The sequence below is a fragment of the Bufo bufo genome, chromosome 2 (genome assembly GCF_905171765.1).
Source record: "Bufo bufo chromosome 2, aBufBuf1.1, whole genome shotgun sequence".
Lineage (NCBI taxonomy): Eukaryota > Metazoa > Chordata > Amphibia > Anura > Bufonidae > Bufo > Bufo bufo.
Window position 1 is genome coordinate 351,547,849 of NC_053390.1, and position 25,442 is coordinate 351,573,290.

General features: G+C 42.3%; 1 protein-coding gene across 4 annotated transcripts in view; it reads right to left on the minus strand.

Annotated features, from left to right (window-relative positions):
• Positions 1–25,442, minus strand: part of TJP2 (tight junction protein 2) — a 173,478-nt gene that overhangs the window by 40,368 nt on the left and 107,668 nt on the right. For all 4 annotated transcript variants that reach the window (XM_040417095.1, XM_040417094.1, XM_040417093.1 and 1 more), the window contains 4 exons: positions 17,568–17,692; positions 15,727–15,829; positions 13,450–14,047; positions 5,308–5,411 (listed from right to left, as the gene is read on the minus strand). In XM_040417095.1, coding sequence (XP_040273029.1) covers positions 5,308–5,411; positions 13,450–14,047; positions 15,727–15,829; positions 17,568–17,692 — 930 coding nt within the window. The remainder of the gene's footprint in view (positions 1–5,307; positions 5,412–13,449; positions 14,048–15,726; positions 15,830–17,567; positions 17,693–25,442) is intronic.

Here is a 25,442-nt window from a genome sequence, read left to right on the forward strand (position 1 = left end):
CACCACGGCAACTCGCCAGTCACTGTATCTGTCTACAGCCCGAAGGAACCACACCTAAACCTCTGATTAGCGAGTGCTACCATCATGCAATATCTGTCTCTAGTGCACCTAACATCCCCTTTATCTGTTCTTCCAGATACCATTTAGTGTGGCGAAAAGGCTTCATTACCTCCTGAATTTCCGTAGGAGTTGGAACATGGCTGATAAATTTCTTCCACTTACTGAAGAAGGATTTCGTGGACTTATCCTTATTATTTTCTGCCTCCAGCCTATCCATATAGAGAATACGGTTCATAATGCCCACTGTTTCGTCTAGTGTAGGGATGGTGGGAAATATCCAGTGTCTCAATATCGTTTTTTTTTACTGCCAGTAAAAACAGATGGATACCCTTGATATACACTCACCTAAAGAATTATTAGGAACACCATACTAATACGGTGTTGGACCCCCTTTTGCCTTCAGAACGGCCTTAATTCTACGTGGCATTGATTCAACAAGGTGCTGATAGCATTCTTTAGAAATGTTGGCCCATATTGATAGGATAGCATCTTGCAGTTGATGGACATTTGAGGGAGGAACATCCAGGGCACGAAGCTCCCGTTCCACCACATCCCAAAGATGCTCTATTGGGTTGAGATCTGGTGACTGTGGGGGCCATTTTAGTACAGTGAACTCATTGTCATGTTCAAGAAACCAATTTGAAATGATTCGAGCTTTGTGACATGGTGCATTATCCTGCTGGAAGTAGCCATCAGAGGATGGATACATGTTCTCATTCTGTTTACGCCAAATTCGGACTCTACCATTTGAATGTCTCAACAGAAATCGAGACTCATCAGACCAGGCAACATTTTTCCAGTCTTCAACAGTCCAATTTTGGTGAGCTTGTGCAGATTGTAGCCTCTTTTTCCTATTTGTAGTGGAGATGAGTGGTACCCGGTGGGGTCTTCTGCTGTTGTAGCCCATCCGCCTCCAGGTTGTGCGTGTTGTGGCTTCACAAATGCTTTGCTGCATACCTCGGTTGTAACGAGTGGTTATTTCAGTCAACGTTGCTCTTCTATCAGCTTGAATCAGTCGGCCCATTCTCATCTGACCTCTAGCATCCACAAGGCATTTTCGCCCACAGGACTGCCGCATACTGGATGTTTTTCCCTTTTCACACCATTCTTTGTAAACCCTAGAAATGGTTGTGCGTGAAAATCCCAGTAACTGAGCAGATTGTGAAATACAACCATGCCACGCTCAAAATTGCTTAAATCACCTTTCTTTCCCATTCTGACATTCAGTTTGGAGTTCAGGAGATTGTCTTGACCAGGACCACCCCCCTAAATGCATTGAAGCAACTGCCATGTGATTGGTTGACTAGATAATTGCATTAATGAGAAATAGAACAGGTGTTCCTAATAATTCTTTAGGTGAGTGTATGTGGAGTGAGTTATTTCCCCCTTGGTATCCCAAGGTATATAATGAAAAATACAATGTAGTGGAGTCAATTGTACTTCCACTCCCCAGATCTGTTTCACGAGTTCTAGCGCTCCCTTCCATAGGGGAGTTAAAGACGGGCAGCTCCAGAGCCCATGCAACAGATTGGCTTTCTGAAGTTGACATTTTGGACACCATCTAAGATAGTGTGCTGGAGCAGCACTATAAGACAAGTCAAACGCATATGTTGCTTTGTGCAAAATCCTAAAGTGCATTTCCCTCCAAGTCTCATTTCCTGTCGCCTGCCTCACACGCTCCAAACCTTCCCTTAACTTTGGGGTCAACTCCGCTTCCTCCAGCTCAACTTCCCATTTCTGGAATACCTTTGCTTCTATAGGAATCGAATGAGTATTTTGAATTTTCCGGTATAAGTCTGAAAGAGAGCTATTTTGATTTCCCATTAGGGCATCGAACCAAGCTCTCCTTTCCCGGTCTCCCATGGCCAACGTCTGAGACCGACAAAAAGAACTAATTTGACTATATGGGAGAAAGTGCGAGGGAGGCAACCGGAACTGCGACTTTGCCATGACAATAACTCACTTCCCATGGGGTTAAGTAGCTGTTTTAAGGAAGTGATTCCCTTCTCCTTCCAGAGTGTAAAGATTACCGACTGTCACCCTGCTGGAAAGGCCGGGAGGGTCCATAATGGCATATATGGAGAGAGATACATAGGCAATCGAAATCCAGGCTTTTAATATTGATGACCTATCCTCAGGATAGGTCATCAATATCAGATCGGCAGGGGTCCGACACCTGGCACCCCAGACGATCAGCTGTTTGAAGAGGAGGCACGCGCCGTGCCAGCGATGCCTCCTCTTCACTGTTTACCTTCTCGCCGTTGCCTCTGCAGTGGTGAGCAGGTGTAATTACACCTAACCGTCCCATTCATTTCAATGGGACGGATCGTTCCCATACACTTGTATAAGAGCGATCCGTCCCATTGAAATGAATGGGACGGCATGGGTGTAATTACACCTGCTCACCGAGGCGACGGCGAGAAGGTAAACAGTGAAGAGGAGGCATCGCTGGCACGGCGCGTGCCTCCTCTTCAAACAGCTGATCGGCTGGGGTGCCAGGTGTCGGACCCCCGCCAATCTGATATTGATGACCTATCCTGAGGATAGGTCATCAATATTAAAAGCACAGAGAACCCCTTTAAAGGGTAGGGGATAAGTGTCTGATTGGAGGACGTCTGACCACTGTGGCCACCAATCATAAGAATGAGGGTCCTGTGCTTCTCTGCTGGAATGGGGTGGCAGGCATGCGTGTGTTAACACCCTATTCTACTTTATAGGATTGCCAAAGATATAGCAGAGCACGTACATGTGTGACTGCTGATCCAATCAATCGTGAGATTAAAAGGGTCCCTATTTTAGTGATCAGTGCAGGCCACAGCGGTCAGACCCCTGCTGGTCAGACAATCGTAATGCTGAGGATAGGGAATAACTTTGTGGTGGGACAACCCCTTTAAATAAGACTGCCCACTAGTGGCATAAGCTTAGAGCGCACTGTTACATGACATCTGTTCAGTCCATCCTGCCCCATACCACACTGCTCACAGACAGGGAAACATGTTCAATATGAAAGATTCACGTCAAACAAATCAACTATAGTACTGCATTTTTTTCAGTTATTCATTAGTTTTTATGCATGTTACACACTAGATTAATATGTACTTCAGTGTACAACTATTCTGCTCAAGCCCATACACATGCATCCTCAGCTTGGCCAACTGTGAATGTGTTCTCAATGGAGAGCAGGGAATAATCTGCTGCCAGACAAATGTCCTGCAAAGACAAAGGACTGGACATTATAACTGTCACAGCGCGGTGTGGGTAGTTAAACTCCACACCGGAGGGAAGGGAAAAGGTACTAGGCCTGGAAACTAGGGAAAGGGGGAAAGGTCACCACCTAGTGAATCCCTAGACCTAGCCCTGACTACTATCAGTATGAACAGACCTCGATGGTAGGTATGTTCATACGCGATAACCTAGAGCCATATCTGACCCTAAAGAGCCCTGGAGATAGAGTAAGGACAAAAGATGACCTTTTCCTTCCCAACTTCCTCAGGCCTAATACCAAAAGATAGGGGAATACAACAAACTAGAAAATAGGAAAAGACACTTAACTCCGAAGTATGCGGATGAGCAGCAACTCCGTGGAGAACAAAACACCAGCACTTCCAAAACCAGAAAGGAGCTATCAACCGCATAGCATGATGGGTGAGACCAGACTAAATAGAGGAATTGGAATGACCACTTAAGCTACACCTGAGACAAGAGGTGTAGTCATAACCAGCAACAACACAGAAACAAGTTGTAACGACATACAAGGGAATGCTCCAAACTCCGAACGGAACCTCACGAATAGCTGCTAGCAGACGAATAGGAAACGCACCCAAGCGGCTTACACTCCTAGCAATCAGTCTCTAACAGCATACCGTGATTTCCCCCAAGAACGAGATGAGGCTCTGTGTTGAGGGTCAAGCAGTGGTCACCCAGAGCTGTGTGTTTATTGTTCTTATATAACATTGTTACACATTAGTACCACCCACAGGGTTTTGTAAAAACAACCAATAAACAGGTACAATACAGTAAAACACTCCCACACAAAATCCTCCCCTCTGCCTGTGATACAATTACCTTACACAATGGGTTGATGTAATTATCACAGGCAGGAGAATACACAACGTCTTCTGTCCTGGAGACAACCGAGGAGTAATTCAATTATCTCTCAGGACAAAAGGGAAATCGCCAATACACACGTGGAGACAATAGGACAGACATCACTACTCAAATATACAATGTCACAACCATTACAGTAAACATATCCCAAAATGGCACGAATTAGACCAGGGGTTCAAAAGTTAGTAGAAGTCCTTTGTGAACAAAGGAAGCATGGCTTTTCTGCCCAGTTTTTACATAGTTAGGCTACATGCACACGACCGTATGTGTTTTGCGGACGCAAATTGCGGATCTGCAAAGAAAACGGATGACTTTTCGTATGGCATCCATTTTTTTGCGGATTCGTTTTTTTTGCGGATCCATTGTAATAATGCCTATCCTTGTCCGCAAACTAGAAAAAAATAGGACATGCACTATTTTTTTTTGCGGAGCAACGGAACGGACATACTGATGCGGACAGCACACGGTGTGTGGTCAGCGTTTTTTGCGGACCAATTGAAATGAATGGGTCTGCATCCTACCCGCAAAAAAAACGGACCGGACACGGAAACAAAATACGGTCGTGTGCATGAGGCCTTAGGCTGTGTGAGAGAATTGGCTTAACTGGGTGTGGTAAGCCAACTAGGTACAGAAAATACCTCTATTCACAACAGCAAAACTACACAAAAATACATAACTCCTATCAAACTGAACAGAACCCCCACATTCAACTTATCCCCAGATGGCATGGATCTGAGCGCTCAATATATCCGAACAGCGCTCAGATGCCACAAACACAGTCAAATCACCATGGGGTTTAAGTTTAGCATGGGCTGATGAGAGGACCTATAATCCTGGGGCAAGAGGCTGGCAACCAGGCTTCTCCAGCACCCAGTGGGGAGGTTGGTTTCGCCACACAAGTGAAACCAAAGAGGCTGTCAGATCACATCACGTGCAGCCAGTCTCTTAGATCTTCTGCCCCTGTCACGGGAGAGACCGCGACAATAACTTCTGCCGTCACCAGAGAGAGTTAGGACAACTCAATACACATCAGATGGTTGGCTGATCCCACCACAATTAGTAGGTTCAGACGACATTCTTCAAACCTGTAAAATGGACGTCATCAATATAGCATAAAACAAAAATACAAAAGATATTTACCTTAAGAACAATGTCTCCTTCATTTAAATTGCCATCTCTCGTTGCCAATCCAGCATCTGTCATTTCTTTGATAAATATCTGGCTACCTAGTCGCAAACCATACTCTGTGATAAACAAAAAAAGCATAAAACATGACATGAAATTCTCCAAAATAAACACTGTGTGCACGCATTTGTTTATGTGTGTATGCTGACCCAGAGAAAAGATGCAGCAGCACTCCAGCTGCGCTGGAATAAGATGGCGAATACTTCATTAACCCATATTGCAATGTATTAGCTGACTTGATGAGGCCTTTTTAAGCCCTCAATATGTATATTTGCACCCATGGGGCATTTTTATATGTATGCATATGATTAAGTGTGCACATGAACTATAACACTACTCTGAAACATTATTTTTCTATGCATTTTATTTACATGGTTACGGCACTTAGCTGTGAACAACAGTTTAAACATTTCCTTTAGAGTAGCCATGTGGACAAAAGAAACCTCACTGAAAAACAGATCATATGGGAGAGCTTTAAGCATGCCTCGTGACCTGTGCAAAAGCCATTGCGCTGGAAGGAGAAGGAGGTAAGTGTGGATTAACCATACTTATGGTCAATGGGGTGATCCTGTTTTTTTTTTTTTTTTTTTTCCTCCAGGACTTTGATTTTTGCGGGACGACTTGTAGTCATTAAAAATATATAGGAAGACTGAGCACTCGCCAGCTGGACCAATTAGAGACCAAGAACAGATAATATGTAGCAATAGAATTTATTAATAGCCCTAAATCTATAATGCAGTAAAATCTATAATACAATAACAATATAAAACCTAAAAAACAATTGATATTCAAATGTAATAAATACACCTATAGTATATAATGCAGTGATATAAATATGACAAACAATTCCAAAAATCCTAAAAAAGAGGGCAGATATTAGCGATGCATAAAAACATATATGTAGATGGTTGGGATATTCGATGAATATTCGATAGACGACTAATCAATTCAATGAAAAAATGCGCCAGATATAGTGTCCGATAGTCAGAGCGGATAAGTGTCCCTGTGTTTAAGGAAATCAGTTCACTTATGCAGGATAATTTGATCAATAGGACCAGATGAACATACAGTCAGTGGATGTAATACACCTGTTATTTGCCATCTGATGGGAGTATAACCGTGGCGTCCCACGAGGCTCACTGTATCAGATTCGGCGGTACCTGGGTCTAGTCGCTTGCTTGGGGTGATTCGGATGATCATGTAGCTCTCAGCATGAGAGATCTCCTGGTGATGTTCACCGATGCTGCAAGCCTGGACTTGGTTAGTAGTTAACAAGGCGTTTCCTCCACATTAGCAAGAAGTCGCAATTCCGGCAAAGTTAAAGTCCAATTGTCGGGATGTTGGGGTCTCGTAAGTGTTCATCAGCTGATGTCCGAGGTGTACAAATAACAGGTGTATTACATCCACTGACTGTATGTTCATCTGGTCCTATTGATCAAATTATCCTGCATAAGTGAACTGATTTCCTTAAACACAGGGACACTTATCCGCTCTGACTATCGGACACTATATCTGGCGCATTTTTTCAGTGAATTGATTAGTCGTCTATCGAATATTCATCGAATATCCCAACCATCTACATATATGTTTTTATGCATCGCTAATATCTGCCCTCTTTTTTAGGATTTTTGGAATTGTTTATGTCATATTTATATCACTGCATTATATACTATAGGTGTATTTATTACATTTGAATATCAATTGTTTTTTAGGTTTTATATTGTTATTGTATTATAGATTTTGCTGCATTATAGATTTAGGGCTATTAATAAAATATATTGCTACATATTATCTGTTCTTGGTCTCTAATTGGTCCAGCTGGCGAGTGCTCAGTCTTCCTATATATTTTTATATTTTATTCTATTCATGACTGGGTGAGTCATTCCAGACTTAGCAGCACCCATTTCCATAACCGCATACAGAGTGAGCCACCATACTTTGATTATAGACTTGTAGTCATTGCTATAATTTTGGGGTAATTCTGCATTTTTTCACGGCATTCACTATGAGAGATAATCTACTTATTTTGTAGTGTAAGTCATTACGGATGCGGCAACACCAAATATGTGGAGAGTTTTGTTTTTTGCATTTTAGACGTGGGAAATAAGTAGTGGATCCGCAGAAGTTATGTAGAGGCACCGGCATATCGAGCGCCGGTCTAAACGTAAGACGGCTTCCTTACTGGCTTACATTTAGACCATTTTCTACGCCTTAAACGTCCCCTTCCCTGCCCACGCCACACATACTTTTTCAGACCTGGCGTGAGCAGGGAAGGGGACCTTTAAGGTGTAGAAAATGGTCTAAATGCAAGCCAGCAAGGAAGCTGTCTTATGTTTAGACCGGCACTCGATACGCCGATGCCTCTACATAACTTCTGCGGATCCACTGCTTATTTCCCACGTCTAAAATGCCGGTCTTAAGAAATGACCACCTTTTTTCCATTAAAAAATGCTTTTCAATTGAGTCACAGATTGCGGTGCAAATGGTCTTTGCGCTGCAATCTGCGCCAGAAATACGCCTAATATAGGCATATTTCTGATCATAAATGACCCCCAAAGGGTTTTGGAGATTTTTATTTTTTTTTACTTAAATGAAACCAATTTTTTTTTTAACCACTTATCAGGCCCACAAGGAGACTGACAGGCGATCTTCGCTTCTATAGTAACTACACTAGACTGCTTATGCAGTATAATATAATATACTGTCAATACTTTACTAACAGTAAGGCGCAGCCTGATAAGCATACACTGCAGGTCCCCTGGCTGACATGCAAAGACGTCAGCACCCCAAGATCTTATTTGTGGGGTGCTAATGCCTAAGAGAAGGAGCACTCTCCCTCAAAACCACTTAAATGCAGGGGATCGGCACTTATGCCAATCCGGGCAGTTAGGAGTAGGAGACTAGCTCTCATGTGAGCAGAGCCTGTGCAGCGCTTAAACTAGGCCAATGTAAAAAGGCAGCAGCCTTGTCTAAGGCCCATTAGTGACCGATACTGGAAATCACCGCACTGCCAAATTACCAGCTTCTACCCTTCCATACTGTATCGTTCTTTCCCTTGTGGATTTTGTAAGCTCTTGTGGGCAGGTGCCTCTGTACCAATCTGTCACTCAGTTAATTCATGTTTATTGCAATTGCTTTGCTTCCTACAGTATGTACTAAAACTGCATTAAATATGTAAAGCACCCTGGCACTTTAAAACTAATAACAAAAATAAGGGGACAGCCTACTGTGAGGAAATACTTCAGTTTAGTGGAAAAAATAAAAAATAAAAACAAAATTGATAAAAAAAAAAATAGGTTATTTACAATACATTCCCTTTAAAGGGAACGGTCATCAACTATTTGCTGACCTCACTGAGGGCAGCATAAATTAGTGACAGAAATGCTGGTTTCAGCGGTGTGTCTCTCATATACTAAGTAAGTGGTTGCCGAGAACCAGCATCATAACCATTGCAGTACAGGCCTTGAAAAGAGTCAAATCTACTTGAGAAGAGTCATGGTTATTCATAATCTCCTGCTCTCCTCGCCCACCTGCTGATGGTTGGCAGTTCTCTCCTAGAGAGAAAGAGAGAAAACTAGGTAGAAGAAAGACTGTCAGTCATCAGCAGGTGGGCAGGAGAGCAGGAATTCATGAATAACCAGGACTCTTCTCAGGAGGCAGTGACTCTTTTCCAGGCCCAGTCTGCAATGATTGTGAAGTTGGTTCTCGGCAACCACTTACTTTTAACTTATAAATGACAGATCGCTGAAATCAACTCACCTGTCCACTTTATGCTGCCGTTAGTATGGGCAACATAAAGTTGATGACCGGTTCCCTTTAACCACCTCCGGACCGCCTAACGCAGGATCGCGTTCCGGAGGTGGCAGCGCTGCGCACAGTCACGCATATACGCGTCATCTCGCGAGACGCGAGACTTCCTGTGAACGCGCGCTCACAGGAACGGAAGGTAAGAGAGTTGATCTCCAGCCTGCCAGCGGCGATCGTTCGCTGGCAGGCTGGAGATGTGTTTTTTTTAACCCCTAACAGGTATATTAGACGCTGTTTTGATAACAGCGTCTAATATACCTGCTACCTGGTCCTCTGGTGGTCCCCTTTGTTTGGATCGACCACCAGAGGACACAGGTAGCTCAGTAAAGTAGCACCAAGCACAACTACACTACACTACACCCCCCCGTCACTTATTAACCCCTTATTAGCCCCTGATCACCCCATATAGACTCCCTGATCACCCCCCTGTCATTGATTACCCCCCTGTCATTGATCAACCCCCTGTAAAGCTCCATTCAGACGTCCGCATGATTTTTACGGATCCACTGATAGATGGATCGGATCCGCAAAACGCATCCGGACGTCTGAATGAAGCCTTACAGGGGCGTGATCAATGACTGTGGTGATCACCCCATATAGACTCCCTGATCACCCCCCTGTCATTGATTACCCCCCTGTCATTGATTACCCCCCTGTAAAGCTCCATTCAGACGTCCGCATGATTTTTACGGATGCACTGATAGATGGATCGGATCCGCAAAACGCATCCGGACGTCTGAATGAAGCCTTACAGGGGCGTGATCAATGACTGTGGTGATCACCCCATATAGACTCCCTGATCACCCCCCTGTCATTGATTACCCCCCTGTAAAGCTCCATTCAGATGTCCGCATGATTTTTACGGATGCACTGATAGATGGATCGGATCCGCAAAACGCATCCGGACGTCTGAATGAAGCCTTACAGGGGCATGATCAATGACTGTGGTGATCACCCCATATAGACTCCCTGATCACCCCCCTGTCATTGATTACCCCCCTGTCATTGATTACCCCCCTGTCATTGATTACCCCCCTGTCATTGATTACCCCCCTGTAAAGCTCCATTCAGACGTCCGCATGATTTTTACGGATGCACTGATAGATGGATCGGATCCGCAAAACGCATCCGGACGTCTGAATGAAGCCTTACAGGGGCGTGATCAATGACTGTGGTGATCACCCCATATAGACTCCCTGATCACCCCCCTGTCATTGATCACCCCCCTGTCATTGATCAACCCCCTGTCATTGATCACCCCCCCTGTCATTGATCACCCTCTGTAAGGCTCCATTCAGACATTTTTTTGGCCCAAGTTAGCGGAATTTTTTTTTTTTTTTCTTACAAAGTCTCATATTCCACTAACTTGTGTCAAAAAATAAAATCTCACATGAACTCACCATACCCCTCACGGAATCCAAATGCGTAAAATTTTTTAGACATTTATATTCCAGACTTCTTCTCACGCTTTAGGGCCCCTAGAATGCCAGGGCAGTATAAATACCCCACATGTGACCCCATTTCGGAAAGAAGACACCCCCAGGTATTCCGTGAGGGGCATATTGAGTCCATGAAAGATTGAAATTTTTGTCCCAAGTTAGCGGAAAGGGAGACTTTGTGAGAAAAAAATTAAAAATATCAATTTCCGCTAACTTGTGCCAAAAAAAAAAAATTTATATGAACTCGCCATGCCCCTCATTGAATACCTTGGGGTGTCTTCTTTCCAAAATGGGGTCACATGTGGGGTATTTATACTGCCCTGGCATTCTAGGGGCCCCAAAGCGTGAGAAGAAGTCTGGTATCCAAATGTCTAAAAATGCCCTCCTAAAAGGAATTTGGGCACCTTTGCGCATCTAGGCTGCAAAAAAGTGTCACACATCTGGTATCGCCGTACTCAGGAGAAGTTGGGGAATGTGTTTTGGGGTGTCATTTTACATATACCCATGCTGGGTGAGAGAAATATCTTGGTCAAATGCCAACTTTGTATAAAAAAATGGGAAAAGTTGTCTTTTGCCAAGATATTTCTCTCACCCAGCAAGGGTATATGTAAAATGACACCCCAAAACACATTCCCCATCTTCTCCTGAATACGGCGATACCACATGTGTGACACTTTTTTGCAGCCTAGGTGGGCAAAGGGGCCCATATTCCAAAGAGCACCTTTAGGATTTCACAGGTCATTTACCTACTTACCACACATTAGGGCCCCTGGAAAATGCCAGGGCAGTATAACTACCCCACAAGTGACCCCATTTTGGAAAGAAGACACCCCAAGGTATTCCGTGAGGGGCATGGCGAGTTCCTAGAATTTTTTATTTTTTGTCACAAGTTAGTGGAAAATGCTGATTTTTTTTTTTTTTTTCATACAAAGTCTCATATTCCACTAACTTGTGACAAAAAATAAAAACTTCCATGAACTCACTATGCCCATCAGCGAATACCTTGGGGTCTCTTCTTTCTAAAATGGGGTCACTTGTGGGGTAGTTATATTGCCCTGGCATTCTAGGGGCCCAAATGTGTGGTAAGGAGTTTGAAATCAAATTCTGTAAAAAATGACTTGTGAAATCCGAAAGGTGCTCTTTGGAATATGGGCCCCTTTGCCCACCTAGGCTGCAAAAAAGTGTCACACATCTGGTATCTCCGTACTCAGGAGAAGTTGGGGAATGTGTTTTGGGGTGTCATTTTACATATACCCATGCTGGGTGAGAGAAATATCTTGGCAAAAGACAACTTTTACCATTTTTTTATACAAAGTTGGCATTTGACCAAGATATTTATCTCACCCAGCATGGGTATATGTAAAAAGACACCCCAAAACACATTCCTCAACTTCTCCTGAATACAGAGATACCAGATGTGTGACACTTTTTTGCAGCCTAGGTGGGCAAAGGGGCCCATATTCCAAAGAGCACCTTTCGGATTTCACAGGTCATTTTTTACAGAATTTGATTTCAAACTCCTTACCACACATTTGGGCCCCTAGAATGCCAGGGCAGTATAACTACCCCACAAGTGACCCCATTTTGGAAAGAAGAGACCCCAAGGTATTTCGTGATGGGCATAGTGAGTTCATAGAACTTTTTATTTTTTGTCACAAGTTAGTGGAATATGAGACTTTAAAAAAAAAAAAAAAAAAACACACCTCATTTTCCGCTAACTTGTGACAAAAAATAAAAAGTTCTATGAACTCACTATGCCCATCAGCGAATACCTTAGGGTGTGTACTTTCCGAAATGGGGTCATTTGTGGGGTGTTTGTACTGTCTGGCCATTGTAGAACCTCAGGAAACATGACAGGTGCTCAGAAAGTCAGAGCTGCTTCAAAAAGCGGAAATTCACATTTTTGTACCATAGTTTGTAAACGCTATAACTTTTACCCAAACCATTTTTTTTTTACCCAAACATTTTTTTTTTATCAAAGACATGTAGAACAATAAATTTAGAGCAAAATTTCTATATGGATCTCGTTTTTTTTTGCAAAATTTTACAACTGAAAGTGAAAAATGTCATTTTTTTGCAAAAAAATCGTTAAATTTTGATTAATAACAAAAAAAGTAAAAATGTCAGCAGCAATGAAATACCACCAAATGAAAGCTCTATTAGTGAGAAGAAAAGGAGGTAAAATTCATTTGGGTGGTAAGTTGCATGACCGAGCAATTAACGGTGAAAGTAGTGTAGGTCAGAAGTGTAAAAAGTGGCCTGGTCTTTCAGGGTGTTTAAGCACTGGGGGCTGAGGTGGTTAAAAGGAGTAGTACATCTGTTACGTGCATTCAATCAATTTCTGTGTTTGTACAACAAACTCAGGGGGCCAGGAAACTCCTAATCATCCTTATTACATAAAAATGCATCATCTATGACTCCATGCCCCAATTTTGTTACGGTTTATTGCCGAAATGAAAATTGTCACAATTTAAAATATAATAAAGATCCTGTTGTAGTGCAAAGCTGGGACAACCCAGGCACATGTGTCTCGCGACTTCTTGCTGCAGAAAAGTCACATGACATTTTTTATAATAATAATCAATGGTGTCGCACTGCGACATGCGGCAACTGCGATACGACAGTAGGAGAAAATCCATCCAATTTTTTGTGCGACTGTCAGGATAGTCACAGCATGTCGCAGTGCGACACGATTGTCTATCATAATTTCACTAAATTCATGCCGCAGTGTAGTTGTACCCTTTGTCGCGCGACACATGTTGCTGTGTAGCCCTAGCCTAATTCTACAAATAATTCATTTAAAAAGCAAAATCATCAAACAAAAGCCACAACTTTTACAGTATAGTCCTACCTTCATTTTGCCTCTTTTTGAAAAGTAATACACTAACGGGTTTCTCTTGACCTTTTCGGGCAGATAGTCGGAGTGGTTCAGGGGATGGGCTAGGAGACTGGAGCAGATCTCGGCTGCGGTGAAGTACTGCTTTCTCACTCTTGTATTCAATTTGGGATCGTCGGTTACTTCCTCTATCCGGACTGTAGTCTCCACTGTAGCTACGTTCAAAGGACTCTTCCCTGTCCACACTTCTTACTCGATCTCTCCTATATTTCCGTTCCTCACTCAGATCTCTGTCAATGCTTCTGCCTCGGCTTCCCTCCCGTCTAGATTCATGCTCATCATCTAGATTCCGTTCTTTGCTCCTACCACGAACATAACCTGGGTCTCTGTCATATGAGCGACCTCTTTCTTGCTCCCTACCATAGCCTCTGTCTGGGCTGGATTCTCTACTACGTCGACCATTGCCGCTCTGCCAGCTTTCACTGTATCCACTGTATGCACTTCTGTTATCAAGCTGTCCATCATCAATTATATCAAATACCCTAGAATCAGGATCAGGAGAGGGGGTTCGCCTTATTGCTGTTACTTGAACCTTACGAGGTCTTTTCACTACCTAATTCAACAAAGAAGAGAGGGAAAAGAACACTGATAAATTAAAGTTCTACCAGAATGACAATTGGTAAATGGTATAATCTGCATGGACTTTGCATGTTCTCCCAATGCTTGTGTAGGCTTCCTGTAGGTCTCCTCTATTTTTCCCTGCACTCAAAAAACATATGGATAGGTGAACTGGATTCTTATGAAACTGACTCTGTGTATACAAGATAGGGTAATTAAATTGTGAGCACCACTGGGAACATGAACTGAAATGAGAGATGAGAATTTCTGTACTGCGCTGTATAATATGTTGCCATAAACACCCAGAAATAAATGAATAAATAATATGACTGATGGAGAACACAGCTCAAGTATATTTATGGTTTTATTTTTTTGACAAATTTAACAAAATGGGTTAACCTGAACGCCATCTCAGTGCAAGTCTGGTCGTTAGCTGCAAATGCTTTCCATTACATGGACAACATGGGACACACACTATCTAATGGAACCTCACATTTCATAACCTTGAATGAGAGGTTCCTTTGTTATAGCTGAGAAACAAGCCTCAAAGATTATCTGCATGATTTCAAAAACTTGCTTCCGACTTCTAGATTAGACGAGGAGTAAAAAACAAAAACAAAAAAAAACACCTTCATAAAGTGCTTATTGCTTTGTGAAGACACTTTCACTCAGTTAGAGGAAGAGGAGAAATATCTGAAAGATACTATGGCACATTTATTACTTCTACTCTACTTTTGTGGTGTAAAAAAATAAATAAAATAAAAAATCACCGTCACTGCTTTTGAAGTGTAAAGAAATGTAAGGCCCCTTTCACACAAGCGAGTTTTCCACGCGGGTGCACTCCCGCACTGATTCCTGACCCATTAATTTCAATAGGTCTGTGTACATGAGCGTTTGTTTTCACGCATCAGTTCTGCGTTGCGTGAAAAACACAACATGTTCTATATTCTGCAATTTTCACGCAGCCCTGGCCCCACAGAAGTAAATGGGGCTTCAGTGAAAAGACTTGCTTCTGGATGAAATGCGTTTTTCACCGATGGTTGCTAAGAGATGTTGTTTGTAAACCTTCAGTTTTTATCACGCGCATGAAAAACGTATCAAAACGCATTGCACCCGCGCAGAAAAAACTGAATAACGCAATCGCAGACCAAACTTGCTTGCAAAATGGTGTGAGTTTCACTGAACGCATCTTTATCGTTCATATGAAAGAGGCCTAAGTGGGGTTTAGCAAACACCCCCCAAACTAGAGTACACAGTGTACAATGTGACGCAGTCTGATCATGTCATTTTTATCTTCATACCCACTTGCATTCGGACGCTATGCTCCCACAAACCAGCAGTAAAATGCATTGAGAGGACTCCTGAGCTCATGCACATAATGGAGAGGACTCCAGGGGGAGTCCTCACAATGCATTTTACTGCTGTTTGAAGGCTCCTTCAAACAGCAGTAAAATGCATTGCACAGCATCAGAATGCAAGTGGGTATGAAGATACAAAATTACAGAATCTGACTCAGTGTCACTTACACTACACACTGCGTACTCTAGTTTACCATGGGGGGTTGGCGCTGACATATTCCCTTTAATATATCTTCCCAAGAAAGAAAGCACATTGGCACATTTATATAAAGGAAATCTAAAAATAAAAAATAAAAAAATAAAAAGTTACTCTTACAATCACAGCAGTTTTTCCACACTTTCGTAATTGTTGCACTGCAAATGAATGTGGAACATTATCCATAGGTGTTCCATTAACCATGACCACGCGATCATTTTCTCTGTAAAACAGAAGAACAAACAATAATTAGAGAATATGCATTAATAAAAAAACTATATTACTACCAACGTTTATCTTAGATCATTAAGCAGGCACAATTGTACCAACTTGAGGTTTGACAAAGCACTGTACAAGGGATCCATATGCGCTCTAAAGCTGGGATAACTATTAGATTGGTGGGGGTTCTACTGCTGGGGGACCCCCCCCCCCCCATTGATCACCAGAACGGGGACCCCATAAACCATGGAGCCCCCGGAAATGAATGGAGCAGCCGGTCGATTCATCATTTCTATGGGAGTTTCACTCAGCTATCTCCGGAACTTCCATAGCAATGAATAACCTAGCTGATGGCTCTGTTCATTTCTGAGGGCTCCATGGGGTACGGTGTCCCCATTCTTGTGATCAGTGGGAGTCCTACTGCTGGGAAAGGGTATAACTTCGCACAACCATACCCCTTTAAATAAATTACCCACACATGGAGGAAATTCAGGACTTTTGCTACTCTCCTTAGGACAGGGCATTCTGTTAAGATCAGTCCAAGAGCACATTGGGCAATTCTGTGAGGTTGTAAAGATTTGTGTCTACTATTAGAAAAATACTAAGCAGGATCTAAGTGTTCATGGAAGGGCACCACTTGCGGTAAAAAAAAAACAAAAAAAAAAAATAACACATTGCAGCTCATCTTAAGTTTGGCAATGTCCAACTGGATGTTCCACAAGGTTTCTGGAAAATATTCAATGGATAGGTGATACAAATGGGAAACACAAATTCACTATGGTATGATCGGAGGAAAAAGAACATTGCACATCAACACCAAAAACTGTCTTTTCTGCCTCAGGGTGCCTTATAATTATTAAGGGAATAATGAGCTCTATGTCACAAGGCGTGGCTGTGTTTTCAAAACTGGTGTGGGTACCAGAAGTGGTACCTGCACCCATTGGACATTTATGGCATTTTCCTTTAACTCTAGAGATGCTGTTTCACCTCAAAACTGTACAAATATAATTTGCATCTGCAATAAACAATTGGTGGAGGGGACTGCTGCTATTAAATTCAATGGTTCACTTACTTTTTCTCGCTGCACTGTGGAGGTTTAAGTAATGTGCTCAATAAAAGACTAGGATTGTGTTGGTCTACAATTATAACTTAGATAACAATCAAACCACATTTATTACTAACACAGAATCCAGGTAATTCCAAATTGTATACTTTTTCTAGCTACTCTATACAAATGAGTTAACACATGGAAATATGCCTTTGTATATTTTTGGGACATCAGAAAAGTACATACGATGACAAGTATGTGGTACAACAGGATGCAACTGGATACGTGTGGATCCTATTGCCATTGACTTCTATAACAAAAAAAAAAAAAAGTACAATGGAAGTCAATGGCAACAATAGGGTCTAACTGCACAAGTCTCCAGTTACATTTCAGGTTTGCAGAATGCAGTTAAAGGAATCTGCCTAAACTGTAAAGAAAGAAATGTGGTATGAATCTAGACTTACACCTGTAAAACGTGTTCCTCTTTCATTTTTATCTAGAATCTTCCATCGTCAGCAGTGCACCATTTATTAAACAAAGCCAATGCATTCAGTTTGCTTTATGTAGACATTCACAATACAATGCAATACAACATGGTTTTCTTAGTGGACTGTGAAAGCAGCAGAATAGACTTTATAAGGCAAGACTCTCATTTAGGTAATCATCATTTTACTTAGGCAAACAAAGTTCTTACTGTAGGACGCCATCAGCAGGACCATCAGGAAGAACATCAGAAATGACAATAGAAGGCTCTCCATTTTCAAAATGTGGATTATCTTTTCCTCCAGAAACTGCTATGCCAAAACCTTTTTTGCTATCCTGTAAAACAGAAGAACTGGGTTTTCAGGTTGCTTGTAATGGTTTTGATGATCTGTGGAGAGTCTAATTGCAAGTACCAGAGTATTGGGGAGTGCACACAATAAATCAGAAGAAGAGAGCAAAGAAGACCTTGTGATGACCAGACATCAAGTGTGAAGATCAAAAGACTAGGGCCAGAGATGTACAGAAGGGACAGGTTGTGAACGACCATACAGGTTATTAAAGGGTAACTGTCATATTTTTTTATTTGCTAGTTTATTACAGCTAGGCATGTATACCTGAGTTAGTTGGTCAATGATTGCCAAAAGATCTGTAATTACCTTATAATAACAGCTTTCATTAATGTCCTTTAACCCCTTCTACCCCGGGCCAGTTTTCACCTTCCTGCCCAGGCCATTTTTTGCAAATCTGACGTGTCACTTTATGTGGTAATAACTTTAGAACACTTATGTATCCAAGCCATTCTGAGATTGTTTTCTCGTGACACATTGTACTTTATGACAGTCATAAACTTGAGTCAATATATTTCACCTTTATTTATGAAAAAATGACAAATTGACCAAAAATTTTTAAGAATTAGCAATTTTCAATTTCTCTGCTTTTAAAACAGAAAGTGATACCTCATAAAATATTTATTACTTAACATTCCCCATATGTCTACTTTATGTTTGCATCCTTTTTTAAATGTCATTTTATTTTTTGGGGACGTTAGAAGGCTAAGAATTTTAGAAGCAATTCTAAAAAATTAAGAAAATTTCCAAAACCCACTTTTTAAGAACCAGTTCAGGTCTGAAGTCACTTTGTGGGGCTTACATAGTGGAAACCCCCCATAAATGACCCCATTGTAGAAACTACACCCCTCAAGTTACTCAAAATTGATTTTACAAACTTTGTTAACCCTTTAGGTGTTCCACAAGAATTAAAGGAAAATGGAGATTAAATTTAACTTTTTTGGCAGATTTGCCATTTTTATCCATTTTTTTTCTTTAATACATCGAGGGTTAACAGCCAAACAAAACTCAAAATTTATTACCCCGATTCTGAGGTTTACAGAAACACCCCACATGTGGTCATAAACTGATGTAAGGGCGCACGGCAGGGTGCAGAAGGAAAGGACTGCCGCATGGTTTTTGGAAGGCAGATTTTACTGGACTGGTTTTTAGACGCCATGTCCCATTTGAAGCCCCCCTGATGCACCCCTACAGTAGAAACTCCCAAAAGTCACCACATTTTGGAAACTAGGGGATAAGGTGACCATTTTATTGGTACTATTTTGGGGTACACATGATTTTTAATAGCTATTAAATTTTTTGTGAGGCAAGGTAACCAAAAAATGGCTGTTTTGGTACAGTTTTTATTTTTTACAATGTTTATCTGACAGGTTAGATCATGCGCTATTTTTATAGAGCAGGTTGTTACGGAAGCGGTGATATCAAATATGTCTACTTTCTTTGCTTCAGTTTTACATAATAAAGCATTTTTGAAAAAAATAAATAAAAATGTTTGTCTCCATTTTTTGAACGCTATATTTTTTTTTTTCTGCCAGTCTTGTGCAGGGGCTGATTTTTTGCAGGGAGAGTTGACGTTTTTATTGGTACCTTTTTGGGTACTTATGATTGTTTGATCATTCATTATTACACTATGAGGCAAGGTGACCAAAAAAATTGGTTGTTTTGGCATAGTTTTTATTTATTTTTACAGCGTTCACTTGAGGGGTTAGTTCACGTGATATTTTTATAGAGCAGGACGTTACGGACGTGGCAATACCTAATATGTATACTTTTTCTTATTTAAGTTTTACACAATAATAGCATGTTTGAAACAAAAATAAATGATGTTTTAGTGTCTCCATAGTCTGAGAGACAGTTTTTTTTATTTTTTGACCGATTGTCTTAGGTAGGGCATTTTTTGCGGGATGAGATGACAGTTTTATTGGTACTATTTTGGGGGGCATACGCCTTTTTGATCGCTTTGTGTTGCAAATTTTGTGATGTAAGGTGACATAAAATGGCTTTTTTTGACACTGTTTTTATTTAATATTTTTACTGTGTTCACCTGAGGGGTTAAGTCATGTGACATTTTTATAGAGCTGGTTATTATGGACTCAGCGATACCTAATATGTATACTTTTTTTTTTTATTTGTTTCACTTTAACACAGCAATTTCATTTTTGAAAAAAATAATATGATGTTTTAGAGTCTCCATGTTCTGAGCGCTATAGTTTTTTATTTTTTGGCCGATTGTCTTATATAGGGGCTATTTTTTGGCGGAATGAGCTGATGTTTTTATTGGTACCATTTTGGGGGGCATACGCCTTTTGATCGCTTGGTGTTGGACCTTTTGTGATGTAAGGTAACAAAAATGGCTTTTTTAAACTGTTTTTATTTTTTGACGGGGTGGATCATGTGATATATTTATAGAGCCGGTCGTTACGGACGCGGCGATACCTAATATGTGTGTGTTTTCTTTTTTCCTCTTTTTTTTTTAATATAAAATCAGTGGAAAGGGACTTTTTTCTTTCTTTATTTTTTTTAACTTTATTTCTGTCCCACTCTAATCTCTGGTCACACGTGGTAAGTCTCTTTGTTACTTCCGTTAGATCGACTTCCAAATTTTACTATTTTTTATTTTTAAATACTATGTATATGGCAAAAGAAATAGGCACTATGATGCAGTTGGAGAGGAGAGGAACGCCCCAGAAGAAGCAGACAGCGAAACCCGGGTCGGGCAAATTGATTTTATATGTGATGTGAACAAGTGTCGATCTTGTAAGTAAAATAAAATACGTAGTGTTTTAATAACCCGTGGGTATTGCACTATGTCGTGTTCCTTTTAAAGGATAAAAGAGCTGTGATTGCTGGTGGATATTGAGACAGAGGAGCTGGAATTGTTTGGAATAGAGATAAAAATCATCTTGTGGAAGTGTTGCTGTGTGTGAACTGTTCCTTAGTGATGAAGTTCAAGCGCGGACCCTGAATTGCAGTTTATTTTGGTTAAGAAAGGAGAAGAGACCTACTTCTGTTTGGGACTGCTGCTGATTGTGCCGCTTGGAAGACCACACAAAATATCTTGTATTTTTCACCCAACTTAATGTAAACAGAAGACAGAAGGGCGGTCCCTCACACTGCATGCATGCATTAGGCTTCAGAGTGAGGAGGCGAGTCTCTCAGTAATCCAATCTGATTGGCTGGCAGGGAGCTGCTGGCTATAGCAAGTGTGTATGGGAAGTGAGGGAAAGCAGTTTTGGCCTCAGAACTGGCAAAGGAGCCATCTTGAGAAGGTCCTCATATTGTAAATGTTTAAACAGCCGTAACTAGGGCTGCAACGATTAATCGAAGTTATCGATAATATTCGATAACGCAATTCGTTGTCAACTAATCCAGTTATCGAATAATCGGCCGATTCGTTGCTATGCGGGCGGACAGGCGCTATGCCTGCGGTTCCTTAACCGGCAGTCACTTTTACTTCAACTTTAAATCAGCGCATCTTTATTACCTGACAATGAAGCTCAAGTAACAGGCAGAGCGGGCGGCAGCGAAACATCACTTACCCTCACGTGACGCGCCTGCTCCGCCTGCTTCATTCATAAAGTGGGCAGAGCAGGCGCGTCACGTGGGTGAGTGACGTTACGCCGCCGCCTGCTCTGCCTGTTAGTGGAGCTTCATTGTCAGGTAATAAAGATGCGCTGATTTAAAGTTGAAGTAAAAGTTACTGCCAGTTAAGGAATAGTCTATTGCTGTGAGCGGCGGGACCGGGGCTGTTATGGGGAGGGGGATCTGTGGATGGCACATATAGCATATGATGCTATATAGTGTCATCCACAGATCCCCCCATAACAGTGTGTCATCCCCAGATCCCCCCCATAACAGTGTGTCATCCACAGATCCCCCCCATAACAGTGTGTCATCCACAGATCCCCCCCATAACAGTGTGTCATCCACAATTTGTTTTCATATGGCCTTTGAACATAATTTTTCAAGTAAAATCATATAAACCCCTTTTTTGTCATTTTGGTGTTTTTTCCCCCCGATTAAATCGATGAAATTATCGACAACTAATCGATTATTCAAATTGTTAGCTGCAGCCCTAGCCGTAACTAAGGGAAAAACTCAAGGAAAGCCGGAATTAGACTTACCGGTAATTCATTTTCCACGAATCCACCATGACAGCCCAGAGAGAGATTGACCCTTGACCTCTGTAGGGGCAGGAACAGAGATTGGTGGTGGGAGGGGTCCTTTTAAACCTTTCACCAGTGAGTTCCAGATTATAGTGCCACAACCACCGGTTAAGAAGTAAGAACAACTCAGTGTTTTTTTATTTATTTTTTTGGTATTAACTCATACAAAGTCATTAGAATAATTCATTTGGGTGGGATATCATGCAGTCATGGTGGATTCGTGGAAAATGAATTACCGGTAAGTCTAATTCCGACTTTCCACTTCACCACCATGACGGCCCAGAGAGACAGAACAGATTATATACGTCTTAGGGTGGGGCAACGGCCTGTAGGACCTTGCGACCAAAGGCCAGGTCGGAAGACCTGGATAAGTCGAGTCTATAATGTTTAATGAAGGTGTTTACACTAGACCAGGTTGCAGCCTTGCATATTTGATCTAGGGAAGCTCCTGCCCTTTCAGCGAAAGAGGCAGACATAGCTCTTGTGGAGTGAGCCCGAATGACCTCTGGACAACTGATGCCTTCGATCTTGTAGCAGTCTGTAATAGTCTGTTTTACTCATCGGGCAATGGTAGATCAGGAAGCTGCCTTCCCCTTATTTTTACCATAGAAGAGCACCAGTAAGTTGTCCACCTTCCTCAGGTCTCTAGTGACCTCTAGGTATTTTAGTACTGTTCGTTTGACGTCCAGGGTATGGAAACGTTCCTCTCCAGAATTCTTAGGATTCTCACAAAAGGAGGGAAGAATGATCTCCTGGTTTCTATGGAAGTCTGTTACTACCTTTGGAAAAAACGTCGGTCTAGCCTCAAGGTAATACGATCCTCCTGTATTGTGAGATATGGTTGTCTTATTGACAATGCTTGGATCTCGCTCAGTCTTTTTGCTGATGTTACAGCTATAAGAAAAGCCGCCTTCTGAGAAAGATTCTTCAGGGAACTTGAGTCCACGGGTTCATAAGGCGGACCTGTGATTCCCCTAAGGACAGTGTTTAACTCCCAGGTAGGCACCCTTGATTTGAGAGATGGTCTTAGTCTGGCTGCAGACCTCAGGAATCTTTGGATCCATCTATGGCTGGCTAATTCGGAATCGAAATAGGCACCAAGCGCTGAGACCTGGACTCTAAGGGTAGAAGGACTTAACCCTGAATCTAGTCCCTTTTGAAGGAAATCCAGAATCCTCTGTATATTTGGTTTGGTTTGGTTTGGTCTGGGGCTTCGTCGCCTGACCAGGTGCAGAATCTTTTCCAGATCTTAAAATAAATGGAGTTTGGGTTGGACTCAGGATCCAAGCCGAGAGGTTGAAGATTTCCGGATGAGGATGGCGAAAAGGCCCCTAGATCAGGATATATTTCCTCGTTGGGAGAATAAATACTTCCTGTGGGGAAAGTTTGGTTAGAATCGAGAACCAGCTCCTCTTGGGCGAGTACAGGGTGACCAGGATTACTCTGGCTCTGTCCCTGATGATTTTTTGAAGAACCCTTGGGATTAATGGGAACGGAGGGAAGGCATATGCAAGGTCCCAGTTGCAGTGCAGGGAGAAGGCGTCGTTCGCTAGGGGCCTGTCCCTTGGGTTTAGGGAGAAAAAGGTTGATACCTTTGCGTTTATCCTTGTAGCGAATAGATCTACCAGTGGAATGCCCCATCTCAGGACAATCAGATTGAAGATGTTGATGTTTAAAGACCATTCTCCCTGGTCTATGGTAGTCCTGCTGAGGAAGTCCGCTGCACAGTTTAGGCTTCCTTTTAAATGAATTGCAGATATTGATTTTACATTTTTTTCCCCCCAGAGGAAGATTTTTCTGGACAGACCTTCTAGTTTCTGAGACCGTGTGCCCCCCTGATGCTTGAGGTAGGACACGGTCGTTACATCGTCTGAGTAGACCTTTATATGTTGGTTCCTTAGTTTTGGAGCAGCTGTTCGTATTGTCTCCCAAACTGCCCTGAGCTCCCTGTAGTTTGAGGACTGAGCTGCAATTTTTGGAGGCCAGTCTCCCTGGTAAAGATCGGAGTATATTTTCGCACCCCACCCCTTTATGCTGGCATCAGTCTGAACATGTACTGCTGGGATTTTGAACCAGACCATGCCCTTTTTTAAATTTTTTGTTTGAAGCCACCACCGGACTGAAGATTTTCTGTGGCCCGGGATCAGGATTTTCCTGTCCAAAGTGGACAGATTTTTGTCCTATTTTCTTAGAAGTCAGGACTGAAGGGCTCTGTAATGGGCCTGGCACCACGGGACTGCTACTATGCAGGCTGTCATCTGACCTAAAAGGCTCATCGCTTCTCTGAACGAGAAGGAGCGACGTCCCCGGAAGGCCCTGATTGATGACTGCAGGTTCTGGATTCTTTCTGCTGGAAGGAAGGTTGTTTGTTTTTCCGAATCCAGCAAAACCCCTAGGAATTTTACCCTGGTATTTGGAACTAGGGATGATTTTTTTAGGTTTATCACCCAACCTAGAGATGTCAGAAGGGAACAGAAGATCTCTCGAACTGCTATAGACTGATCCACAGTGTTTGAAATTAGTAGAAAGTCGTCTAGATAAGGAACGACTGTCACCCCCTGAGGCCTCAGGGAGGCGACCATCTCTACCACCAGCTTCGTGAAAATCCTTGGGGCTGAGAACAGCCCGAAGGGGAAAGCCATGAACTGGAAATGGTGAACAGACCCTCTGTGATCCTTTACTGCAAAACGCAGGAGCCTCTGAGACTGGGTGTGAATAGGAACGTGATAATATGCGTCCTTCAGGTCGATTGTACAGAGGGACGCATCTTTCTGAATTAAAGGGATGGTAGAATTTAGAGATTCCATCTTGAACCTTTTGTAGATTACAAATTTGTTTAGCCTCTTGAGGTTTATAATCATGCGGGAGGAACCCCCCGGCTTCTTTACTAAGAAAAGGCTGGAGTAGAAACCCTGCCCCCGTTGAAGCCCGAGAACAGGAATTACTACTCCCAAGTCCAGGAGATTCTGGACCCCCTTCCAGATCTGGCTGTGCTGAAAGGGAGAAGGGTGATGAGAAATCAGAAATATATTCGGAGGGGGGGGGGGGGGGGGATAACTATCCTGTATCCGTTCTTGACAAGATTTTGCGCCCAGAGGCTCGGAGAAGTCTGCTGCCACTGAGCGAAAAATTGGGATAGTCTTCCCCCTATCCTGGCGTCACTGTTTCTCACCCCCCTTGTTTTGGGGATTAAGGAGGTACCCTCTACCTTTTGGGTAACTCCAACGTCCGGATTTACCTTTACCACGAAAGGAACTATTCTGGGAATATTGACCACGAAAGGAGGGTTTCTTTTTAGGGGTTTTATCCTCAGGGAACCCTTTCTTTTTATCAGTAGTCTTCTCGAGAATCCTGTCCAATACAGGACCGAACACGTATTCACCCGAGTAGGCTATAGAACACAACTTCATCTTGGAAGAGATGTCTCCTGACCAAGATTTCACCCAAAGTGCCCTCCGGGCAGCATTGGACAAGGCCGCATCCTTGGCTGAAAATCTGATTGTCTCTGCGGAGGCGTCCGCTAGGAAACCCGTGGCGGATTTTAGCAAGGGAATAGAATCTAGTAATTGTTCC